Genomic DNA, 23748 nt, shown 5'->3' on the forward strand with positions numbered 1-23748 from the left:
GGAAGGACGCATCGCTGCCCGTGCAGGGTGTCCTTTCTGAAAAGCCAGTTGGAGGGACCGATTCTGATGGATCGTTGTAACTTAACTGGCCCTCCCTGTCGTGGCCAAAGCTACTGGGTAGGCCAGTAAGCCTAGTGGTGAGGGCTGTGGGGGTTCTTTTGCTCTCCTGAACTCAAGGAAGGGGAAGCTGTGATCCTTCCTGGCTTGACTCCAAGTCCCATGGTCCCTAGCCACCGGCCATGCAAGTAGGGGTTCATGGAGGTTGGCATACAAAGACATTTGGAGAGCCAGAGTTTGTTTGTTTATTATTTAAAGCGTTTATGTCTTGTCCTATATCCTATCAGGATCCCAGGAAGGCTTTCATAAAAAATAAAACAGCAGCACTTGAATAACATCTCCATATAAAAATATGTAATCAAATAATTCTAACCATTAAAATACTGAGAAATAAAAAGGTTTCGGCCCAGCACGGAAATGAATGCAGAGTCGGTGCCAGGTGCACCTCTCCTGGGAACAGGCCTCTTTCAAAGTGGGCTCCTGGGAAAGGACCTCACCTCCGGGCAGGTGGAGGAGGCATTCCTGCAGACATCAAGGCCCTAAACCAGAGTTCCCCCAGCCTGCCCTGAGTGAAACTCACGGGGGCGGTGGGCAACTGAAGGGCCGTCCAAGCGGGCGCAGCCTTCCCCCTGCCGCGGTGCGTTGGTCCGCCCGTGTGGAGCAGGCGCCCTCGCCCCCCGAGAGAGCGGGCCTCTTGCCCTCTCCTTGTAAGGGCAGGCAGCTGTGACTTCACAGTCAGGCAAGTAATAATGGGGAGCACTTGGTGGGTCAGCTGCGGGAAGGCAGGGGAGCTGGAGACGGGGTCCCCAGCCCTCAAAGCACGGGGTGGCGCAAGATGCTACGATGTGTGGGGGGAGTGAGGCATGGACCACCCCTGGGCTGAGGTGCACTGCGCTCCCAAGAGCTGCGTGCCTCTGAAGGTAGGTGGGGGGCGGGGAGGGGAGGGGGCACGGGCTCACCTGGGGCATGCTCGAAGGAGGGCTGCCGTGTCTCTTTATGGACCCTGAGCCCTACATTTTATCAACAGCCGGACACATATCTGTATATGTCCCTGACTCCCCCACCCCCAAAACCCCCCACCTGGGTAGCCCTGTATAAAGCCCATTTCAAAAGGAAGCCTGTGTTTTGACAGTCCTTGTCAAAACTGAGGGCTTCCATTAAAGGGGTGTCTCTCTCTTCCATCTTCGCAACAACCTACAGTCTCATGCAAGTGTGGGTGGGGGGTCGTGAGGACACCGAAAAGATTCAAGTCCCACTGATCAGTCCGATTAAATGAATAACATGGAGGCTCTTGGTGCCAAGGATCCCATGGACCAGCCTCTTTCACAAGCAAAGGTGACTCATGACCGGCAGTTTGACAGCTGTCGAGGGGGCAAACAGTAAGAAACCAAGCTGCCTGCAGCCCCTCCCGATCGGCCCCCAGGACTGGTGCTTGCGGAATTCTGCGTGCAGGCACCTTGCCTGGCGTTGCCCAGAAAGGCATCCCGACGTGGAGCTGTGGAGCCCTCAAAACACACTGCCTTCCCCCTTGGAAAGCTCAGTCTGGGAATGTGAATGAGGCAGAGCAGGAGAGGGGTTGGAATGTGTCAGGAAATGTCAAGGTTAACGAGTGAGATTTGTCGGACAACTGCCTGGGACCCCAGCAACCGCAGGTTCGGGAGGAGGCATGGTGCAGCGGGAGGAGATGGCGGCCAGGGCAAGCTTGACGAGGGGCTTTTACCGCCCTTCCTGAGCGGCTTGCCCACGGGCTACCCTGGCTCAGAAGCTGCAACAACCGATTGTGCATGCAAGGGCCCCTAAACAACCGATGGGGCTACAAGGGGGCCCATGACAAAGCCACCTTGCAGGGAACAGGCGCAATTTGCGAGACGTGATAACCCCTTGTGTCTTGTCACCCCAATAATGGCACGGCTTGGTTCTAGAGCTACGAAATAAAAACATGGGTTGCATCCAGAGTATGTCCCAACCGCAAGCGAGTGCAGCCATTTTCCACACATTGAGGTTTCTAGGATGTCTTTCCAGAGGACCATCAACTTAAGCTGCGATCACACACTTTGTTAGTTTGTTTCATTTTTATAAGGCCTAATAGCTGAGGCTTTCTGGGTGGTTAACAAAAGTGGTTAAAAACACACAAACAAGGAAGAGAGAAAGAGAGAAATAAGACAAGAAAATGACAGCAGTTGCAACCAAATCAGCATGGAGGTATAGCAGTGGTGCAGGATAAAATGCAATACTAAAACTAAAATTAAAAAGTTGAGCTGTTGAAATACTGGGAAAATAAATAAAAAGGGTTTTCACCTGGTGCCAACAAGACTATGAAGGAAGCACCAGGTGTATCTCTTTAAGGAACTCATTCCATGGCTGGGGTACCACAACCAGAAAGACCCCTTCTTTTGAAGGCAGCTCTTGGGGAACTCTTGAAGATGACTTCAGGGTCTAGGTAGGAACATACGGGATGAGGCATTCCTTCTGATGAATGGCCCCCTTTCCATACCCTGTGTGGCTTGACAAGATATATTTTTAAAGTTCAGCAACTGGAACTGAATGTCACGGTCGGATTCTGATACTGATAGCTTTATTTTTTCATTCCTTTTCTTCAACATGCCATTTGCCTTTTCCACAGCACACTCCCAATTTCAGTTCCCTATCAGTCATTTACTTCCCTGGACATTTGCTTCTCCAACAGCCCATGGGAAAGCCACGCGGACGAAGTGCTTTGCTTTTGGCACCAAGAAACCCCAACCAGGGGCAAGTGCTACAGACACCCTACCACAATCTCCCATGAAATTTTGCTAGTTTCTTCTCTACAGACTTGATGATACAATATACCATCCAAAAAAAGGCAAGCTTCCCTTGCACTCAGAAATGTACCTTTTAATAAGGAAGAAACACAAAGGCTTTTTCGGTCCAGAGAACGTTCTTGAAAATGGGACACAGCCGGGTTTGGGCAGCCCCACTGTCCACGCATCCGTCGCTTCCCATTTCTCCCGCTATAATAGTTTTCTCTCCTGTATGTCCGCAGGGGCAGCGGCTGTAGACATGGTTTTGGGTGCCCTGCTCTTCCTGGCAGTAGTCACTCTGGTGCATCGTCCTCTGATGGTCAGTGACTACACGGACCTGGCCACACTCCACCGACTTCAGGAGCACGAGAAATTGCTGGAAAAAGAAATGGGGCATCTGCAGGAAGAATTTGACCAGGAAGACTGGAACTGGGCTTCCAGAGCATGCCGGGAGGACTGGGTCCCCACTGACCTGACACCGGAAGATGTAACGTGGGACGGGTGGCCCTACGTGGGGGTGGTCATTCTTCTCCTCTTCGGGTGCTGCAGACACTCCATGGAGAAGGAGCCCAGTGACGACTCCAGTGTGGACAGCTCCAGCACATGCAGCAGCGAAGACTTCGACGACACAGAGAATGAGCTCGACGCCGACGAACCCAAGCAACGAAGGCTGCAGGCCTTCTACGACCACTACATTAAGGCAGACATGAGTGACCTGGCCGCCATGTGCAGTTTTGTTGAGTGCTTTGTCAACGACCTGCTGGAGGCATGTCGGAATGCCCTTCCGTCGCCAAACACCCTTCTTTTGCTGGAGAACTGCATCGGGGTCAACAGTGCCTTCGAGGGATGGCACGCGATGAAGGAGTGCCACCCGTTCAGCGTCCTCGTGCCGGTTCTGCCGCCCAAGGGGCACTCCCTCCACATCAAGACAAGTGACTCCGAGGGTGCGCCAAGAAAACATGGGCACGTTAAGGTCGACCTGGAGTGCGTGTGCAAACGGGAGAGGCTCCTGGGGGATGTAACCTGCTTTCTGCACCACCCAGAACACACATGGAGCAAAGACGAGGAGGGAAACTTGCTTCTGCACGCCTTGTGCTCCAGTTCGCACTTGGACGTGGAAAAAACGGTTCGTTGGTTCCAGAATCTTGTGGGCAAGGCCTGGAAGAGCATCCAGCAGAAGTACAACCTCAAGGTCTTGCCCCAGCCCTCCAGCACCACATGCCGGCTGGAACTGGCGTTTCGGTCGGGAAGGTCAATCCAGCTGGACATCATCCTTGGGGTGCAGCAAGGAGACTCACTGGTCTTCCTGGCCACTCACGATGCGGAGAGAGGGAATTCACCGGGCGGCGGGTGGCAGAGGACCTTTGCCATCCAGGAGCTGCTGTTTTTCAAATGGGTGAGCCAGCAGGCTCCCAAGGAGTGCTGCCACCTGAAATGCCTCCAGCTCCTCCTCTTTTTCAAGGAGTCCAGCCCATCGGATCAGAACGTGGTGCTCACCAGCTATCACTACAAAACATGCTTGATGCACCTCTTGCTCCTCCAGCCCCTGTCCGACTGGAAGCTGGCGAACATAGTGCGGAGGCTTCAGGACCTCCTCCTCTTCATGCAGGCTGCCCTGCGCGAGAAGCACCTCGAGCACTTCCTGGTCGGGAACCTCTCCTTGCCGGTCCAAATTCCTATGCCCAAGGCACTCCGAAGTGCAGACCCCCTCAATCTTTTTGAGCACTTGGCACAGGACTCCTGTCTCCATGCCAAGGCAGTGGAGGAATTTGTGGAGGTTGTCGAACAAGTGAGAGCTTTGCTGTCAGACCTGGAAGAGTAGCAAAGGTCCGCTCTGCCAGAAAAGAGGGCCTTTGTTGGCTGGCGGAAGATCTGCACATTCTAGCAGGGCCGGCCCTGTGGCCAGAGAGGAAGCAAAGCTGGGTTAGACACATGGGGCCAGTGTGACCATATCCAGCTGGGCTTGAGTGTCTTCTCAGGGTTCCCCAGCTTCAGAGACCTGGAGAAAGGCAGGTGAGCTTGCCAAGGGCCTCTCAAGCCAAGCCCGCTTACATTCCCCAGGCCAGCTGCTCTTCTGTATTTTTATATGCTCTGCTTTAAAATGAATTTGCTCTACTAGACTTGAAATAAAGGTTCCACCAAGCAGTGTGCTTAAAGCCCTAGTCTGATAGTTTCTCTTCCAGGCCTCCCGCCCATTCCCTGTCTGTCGTTAGAATTCCGGCCAGCTAATTACAGGCATCTAATGGCTACAGCTTCCCTGGGGAAGACAGTAGTGTTAAGGAAAACCAAAGGCAGAAGAAAAGTGGGAGCAACCATGAGGCAGCTCAATTTGATAAAGGAAGCCACAGCCTTGGGTTGACAAGGGCTCAGCTGAGCTACCTGTCACAAGCTGGACTCCATTTGCACTTCCAAAACACCAGACCGTTCTTTGCCAAAGATCTTTATTCACCAAGAGATTTCCGGTAAGTACAGTGAACAAAGAATGGATCTCTGAGCGTGCACAGAGCGATTATTTGAACCCCACCCAGCAGCTACTCCCGAGCATCCTCTTCTCGAGTACCCCTGGGCCCCTCCCTTTGGGTGTCCCTCCTTCCTGACCGTTGCCCCTCGAGTTGGCTGGCCCATCTCTCCCGACATCACGTCACGAGGTCAAGCGTTCTTCCAGGCTAGACTGGCTGCAGAAGCTCCTCTCCCATGCCCCCTCCCTGCATTTGTAAATCCGACTATTCTCCCCAGTTGATGCTTCTCAGCATCCCCCTGAGCATCTGGGGAGGGTGCCCATGAGATAAACCCCGCTACTTCTTCCACTCCGGCGTCTGAGGGTTCTGGTTCCCAGGGTCCCTCCACTCCTGACGAGTCTGAATAGGCCTGGCCGTGGAACGTGCGCAAGAGCAACTGCCCCTTTCATTTGCTACACTATCGTTACCGGACTGAGCCAGTCCACAGCTGGGGCAAACCCGGGTGGACCCCAGACCCGAGCCAGACAGAGCCTGAGACGAGACTTGGAGCCAAAACCAGCTTTCTTCTAGTGCACTATAGAATAAAGGGAGACAAAAGGGGACGTTCAGCCCAAAGCAGTGGCTCCAAAGTTGCACCCCAGTACATGCGTTTCATACCCGAGGTAGCCAATTCGGTCACCTAACACACATCTACTGCATCGATACATCAACGGATGCACCCCTCCCGTGCTGGAGAAAGAGTCCTTTCTTCTGTCAAGGACCAGACAGTTCCCATGCCTATTTCTTATCTGCTCGAGATTCACACAGGCTTGCCATGTTCTTACTCCCTGCACATGTGCAACGTTCATGGCGGCTGGAACCAGTTCGCACTGTCCCTTTGATTACTGCATTCGAGGTCAGGCTGGTGTGTTAGCTGTGGGTTACACAAAGTTCGTTTTGCTCTTCTCTGCCCTCCCTTCTGGGGCAGGATAACTGTGGTGTTTTTACTGTGTGGCCTTCCTCTGGCCAACTACTTTTGGGGTGTTGTGGGGTGCTGTGTTGGGAAAATTTGGATAAATCCTGTCAGAAAAACATTATTTCTGTTGCACTGTGGGATCAAATCCCGCCTTCCTTCTGAAAACCAAGCTGTCACTGTCTACAATGGCATCCCCCCCCCCCGCTCCTTTCGCTCACCTTTAGCTGTAGGCTACAGTAGGCCATTTTAGTCCAAATATACATTGTAAATAGTCATTGCTGGAATTCAGTTTATAATAATCTTTTGATAGCCCAGAGGGCTTCATGTGCCCTGATCATGCAGAATGTCTAGAGTCGAGATAGGGGTCTGAGCTTATCATGAATAGTTTCTAGTGGCTTGAATTTGCATGTCTGAGCAGACCTGGAGATGGGTTCAAGTTACTCAACTAAAGTGTCAATACAATGCAATTAGAAATATTGTAATCTCATTGTTACAGTATGATTGACTGGCATTCCTTTACCTGTTCTGTATGTGATGATTTCAGAACCTTATTGTAATGTCTACATTCTGTCATCAATTGCCCTGTACCTGTATGTGACTGGGAATGTATAAAAACTCCCTAGTTGTGTTGAAGCTTTGCAGCAGAGTTCACCTCTGCCTGCCCGGTATTATTGTGAGTGAACTGCGGGAACCTTGGGTTAATGCAATAAAGCCTAGATGGTCTGGACGCTTGATCTTTCCCACGAACCTGAGTTTCATTCCCTCTTCTCAAATTGAGATTCTGGGATTCTGACAGCTGCAACTGGTAACACTATCAAGGATGAGGCCTTCTGTTATTTATCACACTTCTCTGCTGCCCATAGCCCGCAGGCTCTCTGAGCAGTTTACAGTTGTTAAAATTATATACACAATCAATAGATATACACATTAAATAAAAATTCCGGAATGCATTCACTCATAGGGTCAGTGTTGGCTGCAGACAACTGGAAGACCCATGACAACAGCAATTACAGGGCATTTCAGCTACTGGGGGGGGGGATTTCAATGGGGGACAACGAGGAAGGAGGGTCTGTCCAAAAGCAGTAGGCATGTGGCCGCCAGGTCACATGCTTGCTGTTGCCCAGGACTGAGGCAAGAAATCAGGTCAAACTTCCTCCCCAAATCGCTTTCCCTATGCTTAATTGCGCTGCTGTTTTTAATGAGAGCCAGCGTGGTGAAGTGGTCAAGGGCATGGGGCTGGGGCTCAGGCAATCTGTGGTTCAGTCCTCGCTTGGCCTTGAAGCCAGCTGGGCCACTCCCAGACTCTCAGGCCAGCCTACCTCACAGGATTGTTGTGAGGATAAGAGTAAGAGCAGCAGAAAGAGAATGATGGAAGCCACTTTGAGTTCCTTGGCAAAAAGCAGGATACAAATATAATAAATAAATAAAGCTTTATAATTTGGATCAGATTTGGACACCTTATGCACGTCACAGGGAACAAGACTGGAACAAATAACGAACACGATGAAATTGCTCCTCTTTCCAGGAAGAGTCCATGTTATCTCATAATTTTCCACATGCCTCCCGCAGTTGCGAATGTGCATAACGCCGGCCGAGGGTAGAAATCCTCCTAGCGTGCATCAATAATCAATGAGCAGGGTCAGTGAACTCGGAGAGAAAAAGCGCTGCATCCTCTACCTTTTCGTAGCTCTATGCTGACAACCGCTCTCTTCCGATTCAACGGCTCCCTCGCGCCGCCCGTTTGCGCGAAAGCCGTTCTCCGCGCGCTGATGGTACGCGCAGCCGCGCATGCGCACGGCCAGCGCGGGTCGTTTCAAACTGGAGGCGCTGCCGGCCCGAGGAGAGCGAGCTTCCGGCCGGCGCTCGAGAGCCGCTTGTCGCCTGAGCGCCGCGCGCGGCCGCGGGAAGTCGGCCCGACGCCCGGGCAGGTGTGTCGCGCACCGGGCAGGCTGGGCTCCAAGGCCCGCCTGAGGGGAAGGCCGCGGCCGCCGGCGGCGAGGGGCGCGCTGCGGGGAGAGGCCGTCCGGCACGCCGGTCGTGCGGGCCCGAGCGGGCGAGCGAGCGCTGATCGGCGCCTCTGTCGTGCCCGCAGCCGGCCGAGGGCGGGCGGGCGCCCCCGCGGGGCGGAAGGCGGGAACCGCGAGCGTCTGTACGCGGCTTGCGTGGCGAGCCGCGCGGAGGTGCCGCGGCACGACTGGGCGCCGTGCAAGCGTTGCTCATTCATTTGCAAGCGGTGCATTGCTTAGCCCCAGCTGTGGCATGCCAGGAGAACGAGTCGCAGCTGCAGTCCCATGCAAGTTTGGGCGGACAAAAGGTCCTCCAGCTTCCAGCATGCCCCAGCTAGCTTGCTCGGCTGTGCTGGGAGGTGGAAGGTTTTCCTGCTGGCTGGGGCGCGCTGGGAGTTGCAGGACTTTTGAGTCTCAACATTTGCTGCGGATTGTGCCTTAAACCGCTTTCTTGGCTGATGCTTTGCTCTGCACAGGGGGTGATTTGAAAATCATGGGCAACATTTTTAATGCAAAGGCTTCTGTGAGTTCTGGTGGACCTGACCACAAAAAGTGCTGCTTTTCTTGGCGTAAACTGAGCCCAATAGGCCAGTACTGTCAAAACTGGCTGGCAGGGCACCTAGCAGTTTTTTGGACACTACCTGGAGATCCCATGGTTGGAACATGAGACCTACATTCCTAGTATGTGCTTAACTGCTAAACCACAGTGCTCCCTCCCCCTTTCGCTGCACTTCTGTGGTAGAAATGCCTGGCCTCCTCTAATTCCTGGTACAGATATTTCTTATTTAACTTGCCTTTCCCTAATGAGAATACTACAGCAATAATGCACAAAAATATAACTGAATCAAAATATAATCAGCTTATGTGGAAAAGATAGAAGAACCAGCCAGTGAAAACTCAGACTCTCTTTTTTTTAAAGTACAGTGCAGTGTTGATAGGCTGAGAAGAGAATGTTAGGACACTTGTAGCAATGGTTCCTTCCCACCAGTGAAAGTGTTCTTTGAGGAGAGGAAGGTTTCTCAAGTGATGTTTCGGAAAATGTAGACTGTTGGCCCAACAGTTACATAGGTCTCATTAGCTGTGTTTTCCTTCATAGCAACAATGAACTCCTCCACCCCACAGTCTGCTGGCAGCAAAGGAAATATCTCTTCCGACAGTGTATTCTTGTCCCCTGGCACTAGACGGCAACCTCTTAGTGCCTCTGGTACCCCAGTGTTGGAGAATTGCCCTGGAAATGATGACGAGCGGGAAAGGAAGCAGCGGCGACGCTCCAGGGTTATCGAGCTACAGTTTAGCACTGATTCACCTCTGTCACTGCAGTCCCCCTCCAACAAGTAAGAATGGCTTGGGCAAAAATTGATTGTATGCATAAAAATTAGTACAGCACCATGTAACACTCCGAGGTTTGCTTTGAAACTTGGAAGTGAGACTTGTTTTACAACATGTTCAGTTTACAAACTTGCTTTCTTGTGCTTCACTTGAAAGATCAAGTTTTGCTTTCTAATGTCGGTTTGTGTGCACATGTATTTGCAATCTTTGCTTGCTTTTCAGGCAGGCAGAAGCATCACTGCCGACATTCCCTCAATTGTCAAATGCTCAGATTGCTGACCATTACTCCACATGCATCAAACTTTCAACAGAAAATGTAAGTCTAGTTTTTTTCTGTTTGGTATTTTAGCACACAATATAGCCTTCACTCAGGAGTAAAAAACGTATTTGTCCATACTTGCAAACTTGCTGTTCTCAATTCCAGAAAATCACCACAAAGAATGCCTTTGGCTTGCACCTCATTGACTATATGACAGAAATACTCAAGCAAAAGGACTCTGAGCTCACCAACTTTAAGGTTAGACTCCTTCCTGATGGTGTTTCTTGTGACTCATGGAGTGCAAGCAGAAAATGTGGGGCTAGATTTGCACCTCCTATGATTGGGTAACTTCTGTAGTGTCTTGAATCAATTTCCATACACTCTTAGAGAGTGGTCCGTGGATTGATTGATTTATTGAATTTCTATCTTGTCTCATACTACTGAAAATACTACTTTTCAGCCTGGCACAGTCCAGCTTACACATTTAACTATATTCCTTTTGAAGGAGGTTGCCCACTGAACTACTTCGGAAAAGGAATATTGACTACTTCATAGTGCCCCCTGAATCTCTTCAGGCTCCATTTCCCAGAGTTTCAAAGTGCCATGCTGTTTGCCAGAAGTAATTATGAGGGAAGGGGGTGTTGATTTAGGAGGCACCTGCATAGATAGGAAGATTTGGGTAGCTTCTGCTGAGATGCTCCTATTAGTGTTTCCAGACAGAGTGTAACTTTGCATACATTTCAGATTGATGCTGAAAGACCAGAAGACTTTGAGGGGAGGAGGTAGAGAGGGAAAGCCAAGACAAAGAAAAGGGAGTCTTCTTTATTCCTGCTGACAAATACCCACAGTGAGGAGAGAGTACCTAGAGTCAAACACCTCTTGTTGCCTCTCCCCTCAAGTCAGATCCCTTCCTTGGTTTCCTCCACTAGGTAGCAGCTGGTACCCTGGATGCCAGTGCGAAGATCTATGCAGTGAGAGTTGATGCTGTCCATGCCGATGTTTACAGGGTTCTTGGAGGGCTGGGTAAAGATTCTGCACCAGCGGGGCCTGTGGAGGGCCAGGATGCAGGTGTGTCTGTTGATGCAGTCATCTGAGCATTAGATCTGGACTGCCACATATAGAGAAAACCTGTCTCTCCTTGGCAGAGCACACACTGGGCATGTGCAGGGCTGTGGATTCAGTTCCCACTATCTCTGCAAAGAATTTCAGGTAGCAGGACTGGGAAAAATTCTGCTGGGACGCTTGGAGAGCGGCGGCTTCTGCTGCTGCTTGTTGGAGCACATGGTGCTGCGTTGGGCCAATGGTCGATTCAGGACATAGCACCTGCCTATGTCCTCAAGGGTTGGGCTTGCTTTGGTGTGTGAGGCATCATCTCTTGAGCCTGCAGTGTAGCGAAGGGGCAGGAGCAATGAAGGAGGCCAGCAGTCACCTCTCCTTGCAGGCTGGGCGGATGCACACACAGAGGGTCTGAGAACAGCCTGGGGATCCCTCCCCAGACACATTATCTCCCAACCCCCTTTGAACCAGGCTCAAGTATGAGTGCTTTCCCTGCTGCGCGAGCGATTTGTCAGCATGTTGTTGTGCTTGTCAAAACATAATTGTGAGGGTGGTGAGCTCTGTTTGCACAAAAAGTTCATTCTGACCGGCAGAAGACACTGGGCCTTGTTGCTGAGTAGTGATGGAGTTTGTGTGCCTTGCCGTAGCTTTAGCCTTGCTGAACACTTGGTAAGCCCAGCTCAGACCTGTTATCCTTCTTGAAGGTGGAGCAGCTACGGATTCTGAGAGATCCAAGAAAAATCCAAGTAAAAGGAAGCATCTGTACAAAACCATCGAACAGACTTTGAGTAATATCAATGTTTCTGAGACAGACCGCAGGTGTGAGGTGAGATAAACTACTGTGAAGGTAACTTCCCTCCTTTCACTTCCTGAAGCATTTGGACTGTTTGCCTTTCCTCCATGGCTTTATCTTAAAAGATTCATTTGAAACACTGGAACTTACAATTGGTGATGGTGGGGAGGGAGCTCGTGTCTTGTCTGTGTGTTGTGAGGGTCGTACAACCCACCCAGCTGTATGTACAACAAAGCCCCCCCTTTCTGGATGTGCAGATTCATCCCCAATGCATACATTTGGTGTACATATCTAAGCTCTCACACCTCCATTTGTGCCTCAAATGGCGGCGTGTGTGCAGAGGCTTTGACCACAAGCAGCTCTGCTGCACGTGCAGCTGGTCTCAGTGGTTCAGAGGCAGGCGCTTCAGTTGTTTAGTCGCTGGCGAGCCGTGATGATGCCACATCGGGGGGGGTGGGGGGGAGAGAGGGGAATGTCCAGTGGGAACCAGGGGGGCCGCCTCCCTGCTTTGCTTCGTGGCTGCGTGGGCAGTAGCCAGTTGGCGCTGCCCGCCCTTCTGCTGACGGCGTTTGACTGCTCACAGAATGTCTGCAGCCGACCTAAAGAGTTACCCGTTTTGAAGGGTCTCTCCCCCAGATCCTTAAACATGGCCTTTTGTGTCTTTCCTCCTGGCTTTGTGTCTAGATCGATCCCATGTTCCAGAGGCAGGCGACCTCTTTTGATGAGTGTAGCTCGGCTGGTGTCTTCCTCAGCACGCTTCATACGTACAGCCATTTCAGTGAAGTCCTCTTTGATTCCATGGTCACACCTTTGGCGTCTTCTCCAACTTCAGAATTACCACGTTCTTCCCCCGTAAAAGTGGAAAACTTAAAATGTAGGTGCCAGCTATGATTAGCATCTTGATCCAGTTGTAAAATATTTGACTTAGGTTGCATGTTTTTAGTGAACCAAAAGCCATTGCGTTTTGCTAGTTCTCTTGCCTAGTGCCATCCTTGACCTAAGGGATGCATCCACACCCTCCCTTTTCCTTGCCCTCTCCTTTCTCAGTCCATCCTCAAGCTCTTATCTTACAGTGGTACAGCATGATACTAAGAATTCAGGGGCAGGTAGCTCCCAGCAAGGCTCTGGGCTGCTTAGAATTCTCTCAGGTGCTCTTCACCTAGAATCTTTGCATGTCTGGGGAGCACTGAAGCATGTGAGCTTTGGATAAGAGTTTCGGGCGGGTCGTATTATTAAAAAGCCTTCCTTTGGGTGAGCTCTCCTCCTCTGCCCTCCTTTCCAGCCATCCTGCTGCAGTGCGCCAGAAAGCGCCCCATTTGCCCTTCCTTGGCTGGCTTTCTCTTCACTCAGTGGAACAGCAAAACCCATAACGAGGTACGTCGCCCAGGGCTCACTCTGTCCTGAGTGAGATTAGCGAACTGCATCTCGCCATGGGGCTCCATTTCAATGTTTAGTTTATCTCCTGGAGTCTCCTTCCTTTCCTGAGCTTTCCAGTGGATTATATTTTGCTGTCACAAGCCAGTTTCTGAAGGTTTGGTGCTAAGTGCTTGATCTTGGGAGCAGAGGCACCCACGGCCTCATGGTTATGTATAAGAACCAGACAGAAATCCCACTATTGCCAGATTATAAACCACTTCCACTGGCTTCTAGATATTTCTCTTCCAGAAGAGAAATATTCTCTAGAGATGCTTCTGGAGATAGCTCTTGCAGAATTAAACCACGCCTACTGGCTTCTGGGGACCCTTTTACAGGAACATGTACTTACATGGCTGGGCTTTGTTGTCATTGTTGCCTCCAAAAAGATTTTTCTTTTAAATTTTTGTTTTGCTTTAAGTCGGTCTCAGCTCTGCTGGATAAATTTAAGAAGAGCGACCAGGCATTCGATATCAATGCAGAGGCTGATGGCGATGAGGGGGACTATGCCGAGGGCCCAGTGGAAGATGATTTTGATGCTGATACCATGGATAGAACAGTCGCAAAGGATCTTGGGAAGTTTTCAGAAAAGCTGGAGGCATGTCAAGCAACACCAGGGAGCTCAAAGTATGTCCAGGTTTGGATGGTTTGTGTCGCCTGTTAGGAAATCTAGTCAGAGTTTATCCATTCTCTGCACAGAAAAATTTGAGGAAATAAACTGGATAGGGAAAAGCCTTGGCGGGAACATGGTTTATAAAGGGGATGAAAGCTAGGAGGGAGTTATTAAACCTATGAAATGTTAAACCAGGCTCTGTGTGTTTCTTCCAGGAAAGGTGTGATTTCTCTGGGGGAAGGAGATGTGGGGTCCATGTGCCTTCATCTGTCCATGAATCCCAGTGAATATTCTTACTTCAGCCCCGGGACCATGTCCTTGTGGGCAGGCCCAGAGCACTGGCGTTTCAAGCCCCACCATAAACATACAGGTACGGATGTGGAGAAGGCCTGTTATCACGTTTTCTGCTTGCACATTGAACTTTATGGTTGTATTTCTGATTTTTATCACAAAAGGCCTTCCCACAAGTAGCACTGGTTGTCGAAGCTTTACCTTGATCCTAGAAACAGAACAAACATGAGGCTGTGTGTGTTGTGTCTCTCATATGTAAAAGTGCTTCTTGAAGTCCTTGCCTAGCACGGTTTTGTAGCTCAGCTCTGTTGCTTATCTAAGTTATCACAACATAACAGAAAGAAAACCTCCAGAATATTACAGAGGTGAAAATGCACGTAGATTAGAGCACATGCCAGGTGGTGTGGAGCTGACAGACTCCCCAGTCCTGATTTCCGAGGTGCACAGCCAGCATGGCCTGGGACGCGGGAGGTCCAGGCTCTGGCCTCCATTTGGCCGCGCCACTGCGAGGCTCATGTGGCTGGCGTGCCATGCAGAAAGGAATTCTGGCAGCTGCCTCAGGTTCCTTGCTGGGAACAAGCGGGATATTCAGACAGCTCACTGCAGAGAAGCCTCTCACGCCAACCAGGATGTATGTACAAGGTGACAATCGAAGCATTAAACCACCCTTCTCTCCCACCCCGGTCTACTTCGTCCACCTCATCTAGTCTGGCGTGCAATTTAGCGACCGCCGTTATGAGAACGAGGCCCCTTAAGGTCTTGGCATCCTTGTTATAAAGAAAGAAGTCTGTCTTCTGACTGGTCGGCCGGCTGGTTCCCGTTCTCAGCAATGCAACAAGGTATTTCCCTTGTGTGTTAGATCAGCTGAACAAACACCAGCCATGCCCAGAAAGAAGCAGCAGCAGCAAGTGATAAAATCAGTGCAGGCGAAATCCTGTGCATGCTGAGTCAGAAAGAGGAACTACAGTTCCCAGCATGCCTGGGCCAGTATGGCCAGCTGGACCGTGCTGAGCATTGTCGGCCTTCCTGTTCAAACGTGTCAGGTTGAACCATAGAACTTCTACCGCAGATCCAGCCACGGTTTCCCCAAGTTGCCTTGCATCGTGCCCTCTATTCATTCTTTGCAGGTGATGCCAATGCTGAGAAAGCAGGCAGAAGAAAGACTGCCAGAAAGGTCTTTGAGATCAATTTTGAGGATGAGATTGAGTTCGAGCTTCACTTCTGCAAAACGCGGGTAGGTCTTGATTGGGTGGCCTATGTACTGACAGTGGCCCTTTCCAAAAAAGGCAGAGATGACTGTCAGCTTGAGAAACTGAACAAACCTGAAAGCAGGATGTACTTTCTATGTGAAATTGGTGTGGAAACAGGTAGTGCGTGGCATAGAAATCAACTGAATAATGTCTGTGGCCAGTGAGGCCGATGCAGACCTTGTCCAGGGGGAGAAAGCTTCACCGTGCTGGAGCGTCATGTTGAACCGACAGCTGAGTTGGTGGCACACAGCTGCCTCCCATGCAGGCGACCCACGTCGGCATGTTCAGGAGCTGAGGATTCTGAGAGGGCCCCGGACATACCAGCATGTGCACAACTCCTCCGGAAAGAACGTGCAGGCGCGCCTCTCGTTCATGCTCCTCCGGAGGACGGTGCCCGTGTGGAGCTGCGTGGCTGTGAGTGACGGCTGCTGCATTCTGCTTTTCTCAGGCAGCCACGACTCTGGCCAAGTCAACCCTCGGCAATCAGAGCAAGAAAAGCAGCACCCTCCCTGCCGACTTCCATTATGACCCTGACAAGCTCACCCGCCTCTTCCTCAAGCCAGCCAATAGGGTAAGCCTTGGCTGCTCGGGCCGAACTTCCCCCAGGGCATGTTTTGCATAGCCTGGCAGGAGACCACACTATGAGTTTTTCTTCGGAGAACCAGCACCAGCTGCTAATTCCTCCAGGTGTTTTTGTTTCCGCAGCTGTGGAAGGTGCCGAAGCCGTTGCAGATCAGCTCATCCAGTCATGATGACGGGGTTGGCGAGTATGATTACAATAACCCCAATGACACCTCCGATTTCTGCCCTGCATTGCAGGTGAGTTGGATAATGGAGAGCTTGCTGCTGTGAATGGCATCTGCTATGTGATTCTGTTGCTTCCTTTAGTGGCCCTCCTTCCCACTCCATCCCGCGTTCTAGACACCTCTGAATTTCCTGAATCTAGGAGTATCTTTGTCACATACACACCAGTACATGTAACTTGTCTGGATCCTTCTCCAGTTGCACCTGGAGGCTCTTGGAAGCCATGGGCCTCCGGGCTAGGCCAAAATAATTCCCAGTTCCCACTTGCATTGATCCATGGGTTCCTCCTGCACGCAAGGGGAATGCGCAATGCTGTAGGCAACAGTGAGGAGCAACAGATAGTTGGGGTGGTGCCAGAAGCCTTGCGAGAAGATGAGTGTAAAGGAGGGGGGGGCCTTTCAACCTCGACCCCAGAGAGCCCAGGTTCCGCAGTGTGAGAAACAGCAGCTAAGCAAGGGTGCTTGACATCTTTACAAAATAAAGACGGTTAGCATTCTGTCAAGGCTGCTTCCTTTGGGGAAAAGGCTTTCTGTGACATTACACCAGTGCTGAAAACTCTTTTGAACCTGTGTGGACTTCCCTCCCTGTCTTTTGTGTTCAGGATGCGGACAGCGATGATGACGGTCCCATGGAATTCGTAGGCCAGGGTGGGATGTTTGAAATGACTGCCAATCCTGCGAGAGGGGCAGCTTCCGATGAGGGCCTCCATGGACGCAACGTCAGCACCTACAGCGAGTCGAACCTGGTGGCCGAGCCGCAGAGGGTGCGTGCCGGGTGGGATTCTGCCCGGCAAAGTGGCTTCCCTTTGGGGGCTTAGCAGCAGCAGCAGAGGTCCCTGTGTTTTGTTCTCCTGGAAATCCAAACATTTCCTGGGAATCAGAAGGCTGGCCCCAGTTTTAGATTTGCATCCTCAGTCTGCCTGCTTACTCTTAATTTGTTTTTTGTTTTTTTTTATGCGGGCACAGGCGGCAAGTGACAGACAGTAGGTTGGGGCGTGTGCCTGGATACCAAGAGGGTCAGGGCTGAAAATCGCTCCTGATGCGTGTTCCTTCCTTCCTTCAACCTCGCAGGTAAACAAGATAGATATTCAGTATGCGAAAACTGCCAAGGCGATGGACATGAGGAGGCTCAAGCAGGCCATGTGGTGTCTCCTGACTGATGCCCCGAAGAATCAGACTGAGGAAGAGGTAGGCATGCTTTCCCCTTCATAACATCACGGCTTTCCTGGGCTGCACCGGATGACCTGAAGCACCTGCTTCCTCGGTCCAGCGCTGCTAGGTGAGCAGTCTTCAAGGGCCGTGCCACCTGCGTGCCCAACACTGAGAGCGGCTCCATGAACAGCTGAATTCTGCCCACCTGGCATCTTCTGGGTGGTGCCTGGCGGTGGCGAGGTGCTTGGGACCCCTTCTCTGGACGCTTGCCAGGCTCCTCTCTTGGCCTGGGAGATTTGGTTTCTCAATTATTAATGCATTCTTCAAACGAACTAGCCTGGGGGCTTTACCAAGAGCTGCTCCGTGCCTGAGAGCCGAGACCTCACCTTTCCCTTGTACTCAGGTTCTTGGGGAAGCGACTTTTCATTCATTCATTCAAAACATTTCTATGCCGCTCCCATCGCAACAAAGCCTTGGGGCGGCTCACAAAGAAACCCTGCTGACCTTTTGGGAAATTACTCTTATTCGTTTACTATTTATGTGTTACATAAACCACACATCGATGAGAAAAGATCAGCATATATAAAGACTTGGAATCTGCCGACATGGAACTTCTTTCTTTCTGCAGAAAGCGATTGCGGGGAAAACCACCTCTGTTCCAGAGGTGTCCGGCCAGAAGTCCTTCAGCGGCCTCACCAGGGATTTGCTCCACAGGTACATGGGGCGCCAAGGTTCCCACCAGGACGCCGGGGCGGGCAACAGGTCCCCTGCTCCGCTTCGCCTCACGCCCCAAGGTGAAGCCCTGTGTGCAAAACCGCCTCCTGGGTGGCCCCGGCTGGCCGGCCGCAGAGAGCCATCTCAAGCCCCGCCACCCTGTCTGCTTCTGTGCATTGGCTTTGAGAAGAGCGACTGCTCCGTGTCACCCAGCGTGCCTCTGCAGAGAAACTGCAGTGAACCCTTGAGATCCTTGGTGTGCTCGTTCTGCAAGGCTCCTCCGCCCCCCCCGCCCCCCCCAAAACGTGTTCGCGTCAGCTGTGGAAGGAGGAGCCAGCCTGCCGGGTTTGGCATGACTTGGCCGTTCCTTTTTGTTGCCATTTGTTGCCATTTTGTCGCCGGAGGGGCCATTCCGGCAAGGTGCTGCCGGCCAGGCTGGCTGGAGCTCTCCTTGCTCTTGCTGGTGAGGGACGGAGGTACCGAGGGCCCGGCTGCTGCCCGTCCACCCGCTGGTCACATCCCCCTCAGCACTGCAATGCTGTTCAGAGCAGAGGGGCAGGTGAGCGGTCTCCGGACACCAGCGCTGAGCTCCTTCCAACTGAGCCAGGCGCTGTGCTGCCCTTAGCCTCAGCTCCACTTTCTGTCTCTTGCAGGCTGCCGTCTGTGATGGCAAGGAATCTGTCTGTGCCGTTGGCGTTTGCTTGCCTCTTGCACCTGGCCAACGAAAAGGTGTGTGCAGTGTGCCCATCAGGGGCTGAGGACACGCTGGGGAGATGGGCAGCTTCGGCCGGCATTCTAGTACCAAGCAGGTCGACTTTGGGAACAAATTTCTAAGTGAACCGTATCTGAAGGCTTGGTATGTTTGCGGATTTGTTTCTAGAACCTGAAGCTTGCGGGTGTGGAAGACTTGTCTGAAGTCTTGGTGCTGCAAGGAGATTAGTACATGATGAGTAGACCGAGAAGAGCCTGGACTACCTGAGAGGGGATGCATCCTAGCCAAGGATATGCACAGATAGCACGATCCCGTGTGAAACCTCTGGCCGCCCGTGCCTGGCATCCCTCCGAAGGATCTCGGCAGAACCTGATCCTGTCCGATCCTGTGCCTGGCAAAGAACTCCTGAGCCATCAACACGTTGTTTAAAATGATGGGCAGGTGAGAGGAACAAGCCTGTTTTGGATGTTCAATTCTTCCGTGATTTACACACGCTCTCTCACCCGCCATGACCCTTTCAGTGGGCTCCCTCGGCCCCAGTCCACGACTCCCTCAAAATTCTGGCAACGGTCACAGTGGCCGCAAAGGACCGCTGGGAATATTCAGCCCCCTTTTAAAAATGTGCAGCACCTTCTTGTACAGAAAAGAGCCCTGCCTAGTGTTTCTCTTGCTTCCTTTTTATATATTCTTCTCCCCTTGCATTGCAGTTGCCTTAAATGCTCTTAGGTGCTTGTCTTTTTAAAGGAATAAACGGATTCAAAATGGAATACTCCCCACTCCCTTTTGGTGGTTTTCCTGGCAAGTTCAATTTTTGAAGAAGCCCTTATGGAACGGTCTGTGACTCCGCTGAGGCAAATGCCCAGCTTTAGTTCACTCACTGCTCTGCCTGGCGCATGTGAGGTCAGAGGCTTGCTGGGCGTGGTTGTTGACCCACCCGGGGGGCTGCTGTGCATGGTTTCGCTGCCTTGTGCTCAACTGCTCCTCCAAACGGGGCTCCCCCTTCGCACCAAGGGCTCCTTTCTGCCCCACGACCATCGCTATGCGCTCGCGTTGTGCCTGCGTGTTCCCCTTTGCCTACCAGCTCCCCCAGCCAGGACCCCCCACCCCCACACCGCATGGCATCTCCCCCGCGTAGTCCGAGCAAGACCCATGCACCCTGCCTTGCCCCGCCTCTTTTGCCAGGCCCGGAACGCAGGCAGTGGGAGTCTGGCTGCGGCACTGACACCCAGGACGATGGAGAGGGGGGGAGCAGGCGAGGGTCAGCAATACAGCTCGGTGCGTGGCCCAAGGGCAGAGTCGGGTGGGCGAGGTCCGACTCCGTCCAGGCAGGGCTTGGCAGAAGCAGAGGCAAGCCGGGGCCAGCCTCCCGCACGGCAGAGGGAGCTCAGGAGGGGCAGGACGGGAGCCCCTGGCAAGGCAGGCCAGGCCGCGGGTGGGTAGGAGTCTGGCACACTCCGTGGTGCGCCTGGAGCAGAGCGGCAGCCCAGGGGGGCCCCCAGCACGGCCCGCGATGGCGGGGTGGCTGACGGAGCCGCCAGGGAAGCCTCCCTCTGAGGGGGAATCGTGGCGCTCCCAGCTGCTCCTCGGGATCGTCCGACTCTGCTCCAGGCCAGGCCCTGCAGTGGTGTGCGGGGCCCCGGCCTTCTGGCGCTGGGGGAGCTGTGCGGCAGCTTGGGCTCAGGGCCGCTGGACAGACGGCGGCAAGTTCAGCTGCTGGCAGCGGTGACGGCCCTCATCCGTCTCTCCAGGAGAACCTGCTCCAGTGCAGCCCGGTTTGCCTCCGCTTTGCGTTTCCCCCTCTGGGGTGACGCTTTGCGCGGATGGTGCCAACCCTGAGCGATGTGGAAGCGGAGGCAACGGGGCAAAGCGAGGGGAGCGAAGAGCAGGACGGGGCCATCACTTTCCGCGCACCTGGCAGCTTGCGCAGCCTCCAGCCCAGAGCCTGCGTCTCCCATCACTCCTGGCGGTCCCACTTCCAGGGCTTTGCGCGTCACGCTTCCTGCTGGACTTGCGCTGCTTCTCCCGCGCGGGCGAGAGTGTGGGCCACTCCTCCTGCTCCTGCGGAGCTGGAGGCCTGCTGGACAATGTGGGCCGTCGCTGGAGCCGAGCATTGTGGCTACTGCAGGTGCTGGGGGCAGAGCCTGGGGAGGAATATGTTGCCTTGCTGGCTTCCTCCAGGTTTACGCATGGGGCATTTTCCCCAGGCTGGTCCTTGACAGATTGGTATCGGGGCAGAAACCCCAAGTGTGGCAATGTTTCCCCGTGAATCGGCATGGGCAACTCCTGCAGCGGGTCTGGGGCAAGCCAGCCCCACCAAATCGCGCAGGAGCTCCTGCTCGTCTCCGTGGGGTCGGCTCCCAGGAACCCGCCACCAGGCCGGGCTCTCCACGAACACGTCGGGGGAGGAATCCCTCCCGAGGCTTCACCTTTCCTTAGCACAGCTGCCTGACCATCACGGACTGTCCTTCCATGAAACTGCCAGACAGCTGACTACAGCTTCCATCATCCTTAGTATGCAGGTGCTCGTAGACCCAGGCTGAGCAAGGCTTCCTTGAATATCTTCGAACCCGATGCCGTGACGGCTACCATTGTTCATGAGGTCTTGCGTGTTGCACTTGGTCTTTTTCTGATTGGATGCAGAGAAGCACCTGCACGAGGCCAGGCATGCCGTGGGCATGCAGGCCCCGCAAGGGGATTGGGGAGAGGGTCGGGCAGACCCTGGGAGGGGACTGGGTGAGGGAACAATGGGGGCGAGAGGAAGTGTAAAATGAGAGCAAAGGAGGAATGTGTGCGTGTCGCTGCCTGCCTGCCTGCCCGCCCGCCTGCCTGCATGTCGGGAGTGGGCACCCGGTGGCTTTGCTCAGCTGAATAAAATCACTGCACGCATCTCCGCCTGACTGGACCTCAGTGGCGCTTGGGCTGGTGGGTCTGCAAGTCACCTGGCTAGCAGGGACGTCAACAGTCCCTCACGGACAGCCTGCTGCAGCCCAGGCACGGAGAGCCCCTTGTCCCTTGCGCCACCTGCAGGCAGCCCTGCCCTCCTGGCGTTCCCATCGGGACACCAGCCCTCCAAGAACGCCGGGGGGGGGGGGGCGTGCGCCTCATCACCGCAGGGGCCGGCCTGCTCCCCATCCTCCCGCCGGGGCCCCAGGCTCTCCAGGCGGCCCAGACCAAGCGCGCAGGCTGCCCTTCACCGCCGGGCGACCCAGCGGGCAGCAGCCACTGCTCCTGAGAACCTTCAGGCAGCAGCTGGAGCAGCAGCAGCGTGGCGGCCCGGCTGCCCGGGCAGAGCACGCCCTCGCCCTTGGCGCACTCCTCGGGAAGGCTGAGCAGCTCCTTGCCAGCGGGATGTGGGGAGGCACACGTGCGCCACGCGAGAGGCCCGGCCAGCGACACAGGCCGGCAGGATGCCCTCGGGGCTGCCCCGAGAGAGCCTCTTGGGACAGGCGTCTTGCGAGGCAGTTTCCAAGGGGGCCTTCAAAACAACCTTCTCCAATCCAGCAGCCTGCAGGTGTGGGCCTTCTTGGCTACGGGAGTCACGCCATGCCTGCCTGCTGTCGGAGGAGGAGGAGGAGGAGGAGGAGGATGTAGCATTGGTACAAGGCCCCCACCCTGGCACTTGCTGTTCCGTGGATCTCGGGTCAGCCTGCCGAGCCTGTCAGCAATCGCGGGCAGGCTGAAAGGATCTTGAGTGGGGACGGGAGGGAGTTCGTGCCCAACCTCTCAAGAACCTCCTCATGGGACAGCACGAGCTCCCCGAGCAACATCAGGAAATGCCAGATGTGCTCGGGGGTGAACATTCCAGCTGTTCAGCTCCCTGGTTAGAAGAACTGGGTGAGACGCCTCCATGGTTGCAGGCCTGGTGCTTGTTGTGTCCATGCTTTAGAATGGGGGTGGTCTTTGGCACCCATACGTCCCGCAACATCTTCCTTGCTGCCTCCTCAAGTCCCGTCACTTCAACCCGGAGCTGTTCCACATATTCCCAATGCGCTGCGCCCGTGTGAGCTGGAAGCCTTGCGCTGCCCGCAGCAGGTGCTCCTGTTTCCCTGACCGTTAGGCAGGGTCCCTCTCAGGTCTACCGAGAGCTTTCCCTCAGTGTCTCACGCCAAGGGGAGAAGGGAGCGTTAGTATGTACAGGGCAGGAGCCTTGAACGGGACGGTACATCAACCCGGCAGAGTGAACCTGGGCTGAGGCAACTCTGGAGGGAGACAGTCCACGGGAAGCGTTGGCCACAGCCCGAGCCCAGGGTGGGCGAGGAGGGCCCTCAGGGCCTGCCCTGCCTCTGGCATTTCAGCAGCAGGCCCTGGCAACCAGGGAAACGGACGCAGGGAAGCTTTGGCCTTCGCCTCTTCCGTTTCGAGACCCTGCCCACCGTTGTCCCTGCGCCGTCCACAGCACGAGAGTTGGCGGCACCCCATCAGCTGTGCTGCCAACAGCAGCACCCCAAAAGTAGTTGGCCAGAGGGAGGCCCCAAGAATAGCTGCCCGCAGGAAGGCCAGAGAGTGAAAACACCACAGTTCTACTCTCCCGGAAGGGCGGGGGGCTCATTCGGCGCGACCCGTCCGAGCGTTCGCAGGGCCGGCCAGGACGCTGCCAAGGATGCACATAGATTTGCTTGGAGTGGCTGAGAGTGGTTTGTTCTAAACTAAAACCTCAGGATTCAGGTCTTATTGCAGGGTTGGCACCTGGCGCTAAACAACTGGGCTTCGGGGTGCCGTTTGGGCACGTGGTGTCTAGAAGGGTGGCCATCACTGACCTAGGGAATAAAGCACATGTACCGGGGTGCCACTTTCGAGACACTGCTTGGGCTGAGCATCCCCTTTCGTCTCCCTTTATTATATAGTGCACTTGAAGAAAGCTGCCTTGGCCCGAAGTCTCGTCTCGGGCTGCCTTGGACCCAGGTCTGGCTCCGGCCGGGGTCGCCCTAGCAGTTGGCTGGCTGAGTTCCGTGACATGAAGGTTCTATTTGTGCTTTGTGAGTTGCCACTAACAACTCACAGTTCTAACGACTGTTGAGCAGCACGTACAGTTAATCCTACAGAGTCGAGCAAATGGAGGAAATGCAGTTGTCCAAACAGGTCCCTCCCAGCATGGACTGGGAGGAA

The 23748-nt window shown here is 53.7% G+C and overlaps 2 protein-coding genes across 2 annotated transcripts; both read left to right on the top strand.

Annotated features, from left to right (window-relative positions):
- Nucleotides 1-3096: 3096 nt before the first annotated feature.
- Nucleotides 3097-4660, top strand: ITPRIPL1 (ITPRIP like 1). Its single transcript, XM_044417445.1, has one exon. The coding sequence runs from the start codon at nucleotides 3097-3099 to the stop codon at nucleotides 4657-4659; it is 1563 nt and encodes a 520-aa protein (XP_044273380.1). The 3' UTR covers nucleotide 4660.
- A 3483-nt stretch (nucleotides 4661-8143) lies between these two features.
- On the top strand, nucleotides 8144-19385 carry NCAPH (non-SMC condensin I complex subunit H). The gene is made up of 18 exons (XM_044417392.1): nucleotides 8144-8179; nucleotides 9354-9591; nucleotides 9809-9902; nucleotides 10011-10103; nucleotides 10775-10913; nucleotides 11606-11727; nucleotides 12379-12568; nucleotides 12977-13068; nucleotides 13529-13734; nucleotides 13936-14090; nucleotides 15139-15245; nucleotides 15710-15832; nucleotides 15967-16080; nucleotides 16667-16828; nucleotides 17136-17252; nucleotides 17845-17930; nucleotides 18584-18659; nucleotides 18811-19385. Exons 2-18 carry the CDS (start codon nucleotides 9359-9361, stop codon nucleotides 18868-18870), a joined length of 2169 nt encoding a protein of 722 aa, XP_044273327.1. The 5' UTR covers nucleotides 8144-8179; nucleotides 9354-9358; the 3' UTR covers nucleotides 18871-19385.
- The last annotated feature ends 4363 nt before the right edge of the window (nucleotides 19386-23748 follow it).

This window comes from Varanus komodoensis, unplaced genomic scaffold, assembly GCF_004798865.1.
Source record: "Varanus komodoensis strain SLA01 unplaced genomic scaffold, ASM479886v1 scaffold88, whole genome shotgun sequence".
In the NCBI taxonomy this organism is placed as follows: domain Eukaryota; kingdom Metazoa; phylum Chordata; class Lepidosauria; order Squamata; family Varanidae; genus Varanus; species Varanus komodoensis.

Excerpts from the sequence above, each read along its gene's own strand:
- ITPRIPL1 (XM_044417445.1), top strand. The coding sequence starts at position 3,097 with ATGGTTTTGGGTGCCCTGCTCTTCCTGGCAGTAGTCACTCTGGTGCAT.
- NCAPH (XM_044417392.1), top strand. The coding sequence starts at position 9,359 with ATGAACTCCTCCACCCCACAGTCTGCTGGCAGCAAAGGAAATATCTCT. Across the intron at positions 10,104-10,774 it reads CTGAGCTCACCAACTTTAAG|GTAGCAGCTGGTACCCTGGA; the intron begins GTTAGACTCCTT and ends TTCCTCCACTAG. Across the intron at positions 15,833-15,966 it reads TCCTCAAGCCAGCCAATAGG|CTGTGGAAGGTGCCGAAGCC; the intron begins GTAAGCCTTGGC and ends TTGTTTCCGCAG.